Consider the following 13,180-nt stretch of genomic DNA (forward strand, 5'->3'; position numbering starts at 1 on the left):
GGGGGATCGAACCACAGTCCGTCCTATGCTAGCTCTTGCAAGGCAGACACCTTACCCCCTAACCCCTTTTAATACTGAGGTTCAAATCAAGGTCAGGAGTAATCACTGTGAGCAGAGCCAAGAGTAAGCCCTGAGCACTTGCAGGCAAAAATTAAAACCAAAAGTTTTTGTTTTGCGGGATTTTGGCCACACCTGACAGTGTTCAGGGGTTACTCCTAGCTCTGCACTCAGAAATTACTCCTGGCAGGCTCAGGAACCATATGGGATGCCAGGGATCGAACCTGGGTTGGCTGCATGTAAGGCAAAACTTTACCTGCTATGTTATTGCTCTGGCCTCTAAAAACAAATTAAAAGAAAAAAAAAGAAGTGGAGAGTCTGGAGCAATAATAGTACAGTGGATAAAATACTTGACTTGCATGTGGCCAACCCAGGTTTGATCTCCAGCATCCCAGTGATTCCTGAGTGCAGAAACACGAGTAATTCCTGAGCAGCAGTTGGCGTGGCCCCCTCCCAAAACAGTGGGACTGGAAAAGCAAGAGGAAGAGAAAGAACCAGCAGGTAAGGCACTGGCTTAGCAGGTGGCTGACTCAGTTTCCCGGGAATAGCACAGCATCTCCAGAACCCTACCAGGAGAGATTCCTAAGCCCTGAGCACTGCTGAGTATGCCCTGTCTCCCAAAGAGAAGTAGTAGCAAGGAGCAAGAGAGATATAGTGGGTTACGATGCTTGTCTTAAGGAACTTGGCAGAGCAGAGTTAGATCCCTGAATAGGGTTTCCCTGAGCAGTGCTCGGAGTGATCCCTGATCACAGAGTCAGGAGTAAGCACTCACCACTGCTGAATGTGACCCAAAGCAAAATTAAACAAGCAAAAGGAAATCAACAAAGGGCCAGAGCAATATAGCAGTTAAGGCAGACCCTGGTTTGATCCCTGGCATCCCATATGGTCCCCTGAGCACCACAGGGAGTGATTCCTGAGCACCTCTGGGTGTGACCCAAACCCAACTCCCAAAAAAGGAAATCAACAGTCTCTAAGTGAATCTTCCTGGAATCACAAAGTATGTGGTGAATTCCCCGTGGTGATAAAGTTCTCTTGGGAGGTGAGCAAGAAACTGCCCTCAGGTATTTATTTCCACACCCCATTCCCAGGATGGTCAGGAGCTGTGTAATGATGGAACTTTGTCCCCATGTTCCCTCCTCAGCCATCTGTGATTCCAGAAGAGAAAGGGGACCAGTCAGGACAGGGATTAGAATCCCAAGAAGCACGGTCTCTAAACTTGCCCCAGGCTTCTGATTTTTCTCTTCTTTATTGTCCCTTAGAATCTATTATTATTGTTGTTATTATTAATACTATTATTGCTAGTGAGTCACAGCCAGAAATGCTCAGGACTTACTCCTGGCTCTGTACTTGGGAATCACTTCTGGCAGTGCTCAGGAGATCGTATGGGATGCTGGGTATTGAACCTGGGTTGGGCACATGCAAGGCAGATGCCTTACCCATTGTACAATTCTCCAGCCCCCTTATTATTGTTATTGTTATTGTTATTTTGGTTTTTGTTTTTCTGGATCCACAAGCTATGCTCAGGGACTACTCCTGGCAGCATTCAGGGGACCCTATAAGGAGTCTGTGATGGAACCTGGGTTGGCATAAAGCAAATTCCTTTAACCCGTTGCTATCCCTCCACCCTCAGCCCTAAATCTTTTATTCTTGATAGTGTTGATGCTATATTTGGGCAACACTTGGTGATGCTCAGGATTTATTCTTGGCAGTGCTTGGGGAACAATATGGGATGCCTAGGATTGAATCCAATCAGACATGGGCAAGGCAAGAGCCCTCCCCTCTGCACTATAACTCTGGTCCCAGGCTTAAACCTCTCTTGGAATCCTACTGGCCTCACCTTCCAATATTCTCCTCCCTCTTCTTCTCTTTCTTTTTATTTTAACTCTCCTCCCCTCCTTCTCTTTCATTCAACTCCATGTATCTCCTTCTTGCTCTTCTTGGAATATTTTCCCCTCAGCTCCCTCCCTTTCTTGGGGAACCACAAAAAGCCTGCAACACCGATCAATAGCCAGGCAAGACAATGAAAGACATTTTGCATTGACTGTGGAACATTCTAGAATATCCCACTGTCAGTTCCTTATCCCAACCTGGAAACGATGCACAGAAAGGGGAGGTCCTTCCCACTTCAGTCCAAGATGCCAACAACTAGGACATTGTCTTCCTGCTTCCCCTTCCTGCGTAGAGGCCTCTGGGTTTCCCATAATTTTGCTTTCAGCTACAAAGCCATTTTTGCAAACCAGCTCGATTTTCCAGTCCAGAGACTCATCTTCTGGACAGGGGTCCCTGACATTGAGGGACAGAGCCCAATGGATACAGAGGAAGAACTGCTTCAACTCTGGTGGGTTTCTATCTCATTTGTTCTTTCTCTCTTTTCTCAGGTTATTTGTGTTGAGCACTCAGATGCACACCCTCAGGTGTGACTGCATTCCACCCTCCCCCACAAGTTTCAGAGTTTGGTGCCCCCTCCTCTGACCCCCAAACTCATGGTTGGTATCCAGTCAGGATATGTGGCAGAGCTAATTAAATGTAAAGTGAGCAAAATTGCTGATGGCTGAGTACTGGAAGGTGTGGCCTTTCCACTGTCCATTGCTCACTGCAGTGGGCAGCCTCGATAGAATGATCTTCCTTCCTCTGCCTTAGTTTGCCTTCTAAGACATGGGATGATGGAGCTGAAGCAATAGTACAGTGGGGGAAGGCCTTTGCCTTGCATGTGGCCCAGCTGGGTTCAATCCCCAGCACCCAGTATGAGTTCTCGAGCCCCACCAGAAGTGCAGAGCCAGGAGAAAACCCTGAGCATTGCTAGGTATGGCTCAAAATACAAATAAACGGGGCCGGGCGGTGGCGCTAAAGGTAAGGTGCCTGCCTTGCCTGCGCTAGCCTTGGACGGTCCACGGTTCGATCCCCCGGTGTCCCATATGGTCCCCCAAGCCAGGAGCAACTTCTGAGCACATAGCCAGGAGTAACCCCTGAGCGTTACTGGGTGTGGCCCAAAAACCAAAAAAAAAAATACAAATAAACAATAAAAATAACCAAAATAAGAAAAGAAATGGGACAAAGTGGTAGCACAGTGGTAGGGCGTTTGCCTTACACATGGCTGACCCAGGATGGACACGGGTTCAATCCCCAGCATTCCATATGGTCCCCTAAGCCAGAAGCAATTTCTGAGTGCAGATCCAGGAGTAACCCCCGAGCACCACCAGGTATGGCCCAAAACGCCAAAAAATAAAAAGGAATCATGAAGGGTCTGAGCAATTGCTAGATGGGCCAGTTAGAACTCGGGCATCACATCCACCATCCTGGCTTTGATCCCCAGCACTCATAGGACTCCCCAAAGCTCCACCAAGAAGAGGCTCAAGGGACCCAGGTTGCTGTGGATTGGACCTAGGTTGGTTGTGTGCAAGGCAAACACCCTCCCCACTGTACTATTTCTCTGGCTCTATCACTTCTGCTGTTTTGTGTATTTTCCCACAATTCTCCAACTGCACCAGGTCGACATTCTCCTGGGATCTGGCTGCACACAGATGCTCAGCAGCCTAGAAAGAGATTTATTGTGTGTGTGTGTGTGTGTGTGTGTGTGTGTGTGTGCAGGTGGCTCAACAGGCTGAGTTCAGGCTTTGGATAAATGAGGTTTTGGCTCCTGACACTGCATAATCCCCTGAACACCATGAGGCAGGATAGTTTGCAGGCACCTCTGGCTGTGGCTCCCAAATAAAACAAACCAAACAATCATAAAGAGGGTCAAAGGAGATATAGTACAATGGGGAGGGCATTTGCCCTGAATGCAGCCAACCTGGGTTCAATCCCCACCATGCCTCTAAGGAGCCTCTCACCTCCAATAGGAGTGATTCTTGATCTCAAAGCCAACTTTTTGTTGTTGTTGTTGTTTTTGGGCCACACCCGGTGATGCTCAAGGGTTACTGCTGGCTATGTACTCAGAAATCGCTCCTGGCTTGGGGACCATATGGGACACCAGGGAATCAAACTGTGGTTTGTCCTGGATTAGCCACGTGTAAGGCAAATGCCCTACTGCTGCACCATTGCTCAGGCCCCTGGACCCCAACTTTTTTTTAAATAAAAACAAATGTATGTCTTCCAGCCAAGGTCAGACACAGGCTAGTCAATATATAAGAGTCTTGGACCAGCTCTCTTCTGAGCAGCCCTGACTTCTAAGGGTTGTGGTCTGCACTCCCAAGAGTAATAAGCCCATCCAGTTGTGAGGAGGGTCCTGCCCAGGAGTCCCTGTACCCACTGTGCCCAACTCCAGGCTACAGAGAATTGAACTGGTTATGATTCTAACTACTACTACTACTGATGATGATGATGATGATGATGATACTACTACTACCATTACTACTTCTTCTTTGTCTTCTTCGTCTTCTTCATCTTTTTCCCACCCTCTCTCCCCACTGCCTTCATCATCTTCTTTTTCTCCTCCTCCTTCTTCTTTTCCTCCTTCTCCTTCTCCTTTTTTTTTTTTTTTTTTTTTTTTTTGGTTTTTGGGCCACACCCGGCGGCACTCAGGGGTTACTCCTGGCTGTCTGCTCAGAAATAGCTCCTGGCAGGCACGGGGGACCATATGGGACACCGGGATTCGAACCAACCACCTTTGGTCCTGGATAGGCTGTTTGCAAGGCAAACACCGCTGTGCTATCTCTCCGGGCCCCATCTCCTTTTCCTCTTCCTTTTCTTCCCCCTCCTCCTCTTTTTTCTTTCTCTTCTATTTCTCACTCTTGTGAGAATCTAGCCTTACTAAGATCTTCCTCATGGTTCTGGTCTCAGGGATCACACCTGGTGGGGTTCTAGGAACTCAATACAGTGCTAGATACCAAATTCATGAATTAAAAAAATTCTCCATTTTAGAGGAAAGAATGATAGTACATTTGCTTTGCATGCAGTCAACCTGGATTCAACCTCTAACAACCCGTATGGTCCTTCAAGCCCTGCCAAGAGGGATTCCTCAGTGAAGGCAGCTATAAATCCTGAGTGCAATTGGGGGTGGCTGAAACTGCCCAAAAAGAAATTGTGAGTAAGGACAGATCGCAGACCCCACTCCTGGACCCCGCTATCCAATCTGACTCAAGCTCAGCATCTGGGAGCTCAGATCTCTTTTTTGAGTTCTGGAGTACACCAGGCATATCCACCCTATTCCACCACCTGAAGCTTCTTTAAACCTGAAATTAATTATTTCTTTCCCTCTTTATCATTGTGGGTTTGATCTCTGATTGAGACCAAGTCACCCTGTGTTGTGCAGGGCAGGAATTCATCAACCCCCAAAGGCACTTAAATTTACCCCTCACTACCAGGAACTGAGGCCTTACAGCTAGGGTAGAGCTCAGTTCCAAGCAGCAGCCTCGCCCCACACACACACACACCCCAACCCAGCCCTGGTGCTTGTTCTTCCTCAGCAACTGTGGCACCCCAAATTGGCCTTGGAAGGAAAGCACCCAACTCGATCTGCTGGAACCCCTCTCAGAACAGCCTGTTTCTCCACTGCAGCAGGCCCCACTATTTCCTACCTGTGCCCCCAAGGGGCGGTGGGTGGTGGACAGGCACCAGTGATCGCAGATGGGCACCCTCTGGACCTGCTGCTTTGCTGCTGGCAGACTTTAGCACCATCACCACCTCATCTGAGTAATCATTAACCCACCAAGGAACCGCACCTTCTGGGTGGAAAGGGGAAGAAGGGCCAGACCAGGCCAGAGACCCATTGCAAACCCCTGGAGGCTTGGGAATATAGTCATCTCAGGGAACCCAAGCAGGTAGGACCCCTAGGACAGAAAAGGCCCCCGAAGGAACCTGAAAGATAGCCCAGCAATTAAGGTGCTTGGCTTGAAGGTGACTGGCCCAGGTTCGATGCCAGCATTTGTAGCCCAAATACAGCCAGGTGTAAGCCTTGAGCACTGCTGGGTGTGGTCCCCAAACCAAGAAAATTAAATAGAATAAGTCAGGGTTTTTTTTAGGGGAGAGTGTCACAAACAGCGGTCGTCAGTGGTTACTCCTGGCTCTGTGTTCAGAAATTATGCCTGAAATCGCAGCTGGAGCAGTGGTTCAAGCCATAAGGCATCTGCCTTGTGTGCGCTAGCCTAGAACAAACCACGATTTGATCCCCTGGCGTCCCATATGGTCCCCTAGCCAGGAGCAATTTCTAAGCGCATAGCCAGGAGTAAGCCCTGAGTGCCACCGGGTGTGGCTCAAAAAGAAGAAGAAGGGCCCGGAGAGATAGCACAGTGGTGTTTGCCTTGCAAACAGCCGATCCAGGACCAAAGGTGGTTGGTTCGAATCCCGGTGTCCCATATGGTCCCCCGTGCCTGCCAGGAGCTGTTTCTGAGCAGACAGCCAGGAGTAACCCCTGAGCACCGGCCGGGTGTGGCCCAAAAAAAAAAAAAAAAAAAAAAAGAAAAACAATAAGAATAAGAAGAACAATGAGAAGAAGAAGAAGAAGAAGAAGAAGAAGAAGAAGAAGAAGAAGAAGGGGGCCGGGCGGTGGCGCTCGAGGTAAGGTGCCTGCCTTACCTGCGCTAGCCTAGGAGACGGACCGCGGTTCGATCCCCCGGCGTCCCATATGGTCCCCCAAGCCAGGAGCGACTTCTGAGCGCATAGCCAGGAGTAACCCCTGAGCGTCACCGGGTGTGGCCCAAAAACCAAAAAAAAAAAAAAAAAAAAAAAAAAAGAAGAAGAAGAAGAAGAAAAGAAATCATGCCCGAAATGTCTGCCATAGAGACAGGCAGGGAGAGGACAGGATGAAGGGTGGGAAAGAAATGGGGACACTGGCTGCGGGAAATGTGCTCTGGTGAAGGGATGGGTGTTGGGCATTGTATGACTGAACTTCATTCTTGAACAACTTTATAACTGTATATCTCATGGTGATTCAATTAAATACTTAATTTTATTAAAAAGAAGAAGAAATCACCTTGCATGCTCAGGGACTGAACCTAGGTTGGCTGTGTACAAGGCAAACGCCCTTCCCATTGTGCATTGCTTTGGAACCCTAAATAGAATAAGCTGATCAATTCATTGACGAGCCAGAGAGAGTACAGGACTAAGGCGTTTTTCTTGAATACAGCTGACCTAGCATGAACTAGGGTCCCCCTGAGCCCCACAGAAGTGATCCCTGAGTAGAGTCAGGAGTGAGCCCTGAGCACACTCAGGTGTGGTCTACAGACAAACAAACAATAAACAAACAAACAAACAAATAATGGATCGGAGGAGCCTGCAGAGACAGTGCAGCAGGGAAGGCAAATGCATTGCAGATGGCCGAGCAGGGTTCAACCCTGTTCTCCACCACAGAATTCATGAGAACAAGACCAGGGAAGCAATGCAACACATGGTGTGTCCACATGGATCAGGGGTCCTCAAACTTTTTAAACAGGGGGCCAGTTCACTGTCCCTCAGACCATTGGAGGGTCTGACTATAGTAAAAACAAAACTTATGAACGAATTCTTATGCACAATGCATATATCTTATTTTGCAATGAAGAATCAAAACAGATACAAATACAATATGTGGCCCATGGGCCATAGTTTGAGGACCACTGATGGATAATGTCCTTTAGATATACAAAGAAAGAACACATGTGCCTAGAAAAATTGTAAAAATCTCAGATTTTCTCTGTCAGTGTGCTGAGAATGTGACTTGCTCAGATTTATTTTTTTTTTTAAATCAGGTATCACAGGGCTGACGCAAGTTTGATCCATCCCATATGGTTCCCGACTCACCACCAGGAGTGATCCCTGAGTTCGAACCAGGAGTAACCCCTGAGCACTGCAAGATGTGGCTCCAAAACTAAAAACAGATAAAACAAAGCAAAAACAAAGGAAGGACACTCAGAGATGAGGAGATGGTTCTATAGACTACAGACTCACATCTCAGAAGGTTATGCATTAGATGGTCCCCTGAGTGGTCACTACGAGAAACGTCCTCCCCCCACCAAGTAAAAAGTTAGATATATAGCTGCTGAGCACCACTGCATGTGAGCCAGAAAAGAAAGAAAGGAAATAGGAAGGGGCTGGAAAGATTGTACAGTGGAAAAGATGTTGCTTTGAACATGGCTGATCAAAGTTTAATCCCTGACACACTATGGGGTCCCCCAAGTCCCATCAGGAGTGATCTCTGAAAATAGAACCAGGAGAAAGTCCTGAGAAGCTCTGGGTGTGGCCCCAAAACCAAGAAAAAAAGGCAAAATAAAAGGAAGGGGAAAAAAGAAAAGAAAGAAAGAAAGAAAGAAAGAAAGAAAGAAAGAAAGAAAGAAAGAAAGAAAGAAAGAAAGAAAGAAAGAAAGAAAGAAAGAAAGAAAGAAAGAAAGAAAGAAAGAAAGAAAGAAAGAAAGAAAGAAAGAAAGAAAGAAAGAGAAAGAGAGAGAGAGAGAGAGGGAGGGAGGGAGGGAGGGAGGGAGGGAGGGAGGGAGGGAAGGAAGGAAGGAAGGAAGGAAGGAAGGAAGGAAGGAAGGAAGGAAGGAAGGAAGGAAGGAAGGAAGGAAGGAAGGGAGGGAGGAAGGAAAGAGGGAAGGGAGAGAAGAAAGTGGGAAGGAAGGAGAGAAAGGCAGAAAGAAAAGAAGGGAGGAAGGAGGGAAGAAAGGGTGAAAGGGAGAAAGTAAGAGAAAGAAAAATTGGAAGGAAAGATGAAAAGAAGGAAGGGAGGAGAAGAAAGAAAGAGAAAAAAGAGGAAGGAAGGAGGGGAGGAGGATGAGAGCACTCTGGGCTAGGGATGAGACTCATGGATTATTGCGCATACTTTGCATGCAGGAGTCCAATGTTCAGCCTCCCACACTGAGCACAGTGTGCTACCAGGAGTAATCTTCAATAAAGGAAAGAAAATCCTAGGGCCAGAGAGATAGTACAGAGGAAAGTACTTGTCCTGCACAAGCTAAGCCATATTTGATCCTCAGCGTGGCGTGGGGTCCCTCCAGCACCACCAGGTGTGATCCTTGAATACAAACTGCAGTAAGCTCCGAGAACTTAAAAGTGTAACTCCGCCACATCACCCTCACAAAGGAGAAAATGAACAAATTCTAAATTTATGCCATGACATGAATTAATAATATAGATTAATCTTGAATATATGATGGGAGGCTGGGAGTAGCTAGTTGCTTTGCACACCACAGATCTGGGTTTGATACCCAGTACATCATGTGTCCAGAGCATCACCAGGAGTGATCCCAGAGTCAGGAATAAACCCTGAGCAAGTCAGCTGTGATGAGAGAGAGCGGGGGGGGGGGGGGAGGGGGGGCGGGGAGGAGAGGGAAATAGAGAAAGAAAGGAAAATGAAAATGAAAGAAACTGATATGAGGTGAAATAAGACAGGCATAAGAGGAAAAATGGTGGGCCCGGAGAGATAGCACAGTGGTGTTTGCCTTGCAAGCAGCCGATCCAGGACCAAAGGTGGTTGGTTCGAATCCCGGTGTCCCATATGGTCCCCTGTGCCTGCCAGGAGCTATTTCTGAGCAGACAGCCAGGAGGAGTAACCCCTGAGCACCGCCAGGTGTGGAAAAAAGAATGTGTTTGAAAGCCATGGACACTCACTACAGTGCTCACTACAAGATTGTTTTAGTGTCAGGTCCAGAGTGATAGCACAGCTGTAGGGTGTTTGCCTTGCATGTGGCTGACCTGGGGAAGACCCAAGTTTGATTCCTGGCATCCCATATGGTCTCCTGAACCTGCCAGGAGTGATTTCTGAGCACAGAGCCAGGAGTAACCCCTGAGTGCAGCTGGGTGTGGCTCAAAAATCAAACAAACAAAAAGAATGTTTTAGTGTCAATTTTAATATGTCTATAATAACTTTTTTTTGTTTGTTTTTTGGGCTACATCCAAAAACATATTATTATATTACGTTATATTATATTATATTAGAATCCAAATACAGTGCTCATTATGATAATGACTTGACAAATATTCTGATCTATTCATTTTCCATTTGATTATGCCTGCTAATATGATCTAATGTTTATGTCCACCAATAGCATTGGAATAGGCATCTGCTTGCATGCATAGACTCTTGCTACAGTGCTCATTTGTTGAGCTGTCTAATGTCTATATTGTATGTTCGTCTATATTGTACATAATGTCTATGCTGTATATAGTCCTTCCCCCTGTTATATGTAGCCCTTCCTTTTCCCCCTCCCCTGCTTACGACTTTACGAATCCTTTTCTATACTTTCACTCTATACCCCTGATTTGTTATTTCTCTCTATTTAGCCCTTTTTACCCTTAGTTCTTTTTGTTTTGTTTTTGTTTGTTTTTGGGCCACATCCAGTGACGCTCAGGGGTTACTCTTGGCTATGTGCTCAGAAATCGCTCCTGGCTTGGGGGATCATATGGAACACCAGGGGATCTGCCGCAGACCGCTCACCCATCGGAGGGCAGCACTAAGGTCCTCCTCAGAAGACAGGTGGGCAAGGGGTCAGCGCAACAAAAGACTCGAAGTCTTGGGTGCTGGAAAGTGGCTGAGAGCTTTAGCTTGAGGGGCCTGGAGATGGCATGAAGGTAAGGCATTTGCCTTGCATGCAAAAGGTCGGTAGTTCAAATCCTGGCATCCCATATGATCCCCTGAGCCTGCCAGGAGCAATTTCTGAGCAGAGAGCCAGGAGTAATCCCTGAGCATTGCCGGGTGTGACCAAAACAAAACAAAAACAAAAAATAAATAAGAGCTTTGACTTGAGCCTCAGCTACAGAGCAACTGCATTTATTTCTCTAGGTTATTTATACATCTAAGAGCAGAATATTGGCCAAAAAATCAAAATATATTAATTTACAGGTTCCTCGTTCCAATACATATTTAACACACATTAGCAATTTTCTAAGCATGCTGACCTTATCAAGAGTCAGATTACTATTTTTAAACAATGGCACTCTGGTGATTGTAAGCATTTACTATATGACCTAAGACTGGTGGTTAATGTGGTTAATCTTTGCTTGATTTTAGAAACTTGCCCAGCCTGAGCTGTGAGCAGGATTTTTGTTATATTTAAAATGTTATAGATCCATCATTTAAAATCTATGTCTGGGGGTCCAGGTTTAGGTCTCCAATCATGTACTGGTCCAAGCCTTCCAAGCCTTTTCTTTCTTTTTTTTTTTTTTTTCCTTTGGGTCACACCCGGCGGTGCTCAGGGGTTACTCCTGGCTGTCTGCTCAGAAATAGCTCCTGGCAGGCACAGGGGACCATATGGGACACCGGGATTCGAACCAACCACCTTAAGTCCTGGATCGGCTGCTTGCAAGGCAAACACCACTGTGCTATCTCTCTGGGCCCTCCACAGCCTTTTCTGTTTGCCTTTTTAATAACTCCTTTTGTCCCTGTGAAGATGACATTAAAGAGGCATTGCCCATATTAATATTTCTAAAAAGGGCAATTTATAATAAGACACTCGTTTTCCTTCATGCACCACTCCTCTGTTACCAGCCTCATCATACACTCCTGTATAAAGTAAGGGATCAGGTGTAGTTAATCCTATGCTAAGTGGGCCATAATCTAGTCCTAGATATAGGTGGTTCCCATCATTTGCCCTGTATTAGATACAACTATCGTATGCTTTGCTTTTTCTTAGAAACATAAATCCTGTTTCCTTATCATGATCTATTTCTGCTTTAATATAGGAATACTCATCTGAATCTATCACAGTTCTTCAAGTGTCTCCAGCTGTCAGGTTTTGTGCTACGGGTTTTCCCTAGATTCTTCTATCAGAGACTCTTCTACTTGTAACTGATTCAAAGTTGTGGCTAAATGATTCTTACATTCATTCTTCTTAAGATTATTAGTGATAGCTTTTAAGCAAAATTCTTTGAATTTTTTTTTTGGTTTTTTTTTTTTTTTGGATGGGGGCCACACCCGGCGGTGCTCAGGGATTACTCCTGGCTGTCTGCTCAGAAATAGCTCCTGGCAGGCACGGGGGACCATATGGGACACCGGGATTTGAACCAACCACCTTTGGTCCTGGATTGGCTGCTTGCAAGGCAAACAACACTGTGCTATCTCTCCGGGCCCAAATTCCTTGATTTTTATCTAAAGGTCTTATCTATTAGGGATCGGAACTCCTCAATTTTTTATTGCAGATGGCCTTTCACCCTGAATGTTTGTCATAGTGACTCAAAGTAGGCTTCAATCTATTAGGCATCAACTGTTCACCTCTGAAACTTAGATCCCGTCTTGGAACCAGCACGGTTTTCTGTACCAGCACCAGGAATCAAACTTCTATTGAGGAAGGCCCTGATGTTGCCCTGGGACCAACTTGCTCCAGGATGGGTTCATATGACACCCGATGACTTGGAAACAGCAACAACTTTCTTTCAGGGTGGGTTTCCCTGCCTCACCAACCAACGATGAGATGAAACCAGAGATACATCTTTTGTTTTTGTTTTTGTTTGTTTTTTTTTGTTTTTGGGTCACACCTGGCAGTGCTCAGGGGTTACTCCTGGCTCTATGCTCAGAAATCACTCCTGGCAGGCATATGGGACGCCGGGATTTGAACCACGTACCTTCTGCATGAAAGGCAAATGCCTTACCTCCATGCTATCTCTCCGGCCCCAACCAGAGATACATCTTGACACCCTGACTTCAACATAGAACCTGTGCAAAAACCAAGCTCTCTAATTACTGAAGCATGACTGCGACAACTGTAATTGAAAAGAACTTTTTCAGGGACCATGAAGAAAGACTTTGGATTTAGACAACTTAGTATGCCTGGAGCCTATAGTTCATCTTTTGGCAGGATGCTTCATGGGTAGGGACAACCCATTTTTAGACTAAAGTTTTTTTTCTTCTTATTTTTCCTCAACTTTTGTTGCACCTATGCAAAAAAAACTGCAATCGCTTTTTTATCTTTTAGATAGGGGCTACTGCCTTTTTTATAGAATTCTTGAGACAGGAATTACTTTGTTTTACCTCATATTTCTGCATTTTTTTCTATAAAATTAAGAAAAGAAGAGCCGGAAAGATAGCATGGAGGTAAGGCGTTTGCCTTTCATGTAGAAGGTCATCGGTTCGAATCCCGGCATCCCATATGGTCCCCCGTGCCTGCCAGGAGCAATTTCTGAGCATGGAGCCAGGAATAACCCCTGAGCACTGCCGGGTGTGACCAAAAAACCAAAAAATAAAAAAGAAAGGGAAAAAAGAAAATGAAAAGGATGGGGA

The 13,180-nt window shown here is 46.1% G+C and overlaps 1 protein-coding gene across 1 annotated transcript in view; it reads right to left on the reverse strand.

Annotated features, from left to right (window-relative positions):
* Positions 1-10,406, reverse strand: part of CDHR2 (cadherin related family member 2) — a 41,776-nt gene extending 31,370 nt beyond the window's left edge. The window contains exons 1-2 of the mRNA XM_049775643.1: positions 10,403-10,406; positions 5,574-5,720 (exon numbers count right to left, since the gene is read on the reverse strand). Of these exons, the coding sequence (XP_049631600.1) occupies positions 5,574-5,720; positions 10,403-10,406 (151 nt within the window). The remainder of the gene's footprint in view (positions 1-5,573; positions 5,721-10,402) is intronic.
* Positions 10,407-13,180: the final 2,774 nt, after the last annotated feature.

This window comes from Suncus etruscus, chromosome 6, assembly GCF_024139225.1.
Source record: "Suncus etruscus isolate mSunEtr1 chromosome 6, mSunEtr1.pri.cur, whole genome shotgun sequence".
NCBI lineage: Eukaryota > Metazoa > Chordata > Mammalia > Eulipotyphla > Soricidae > Suncus > Suncus etruscus.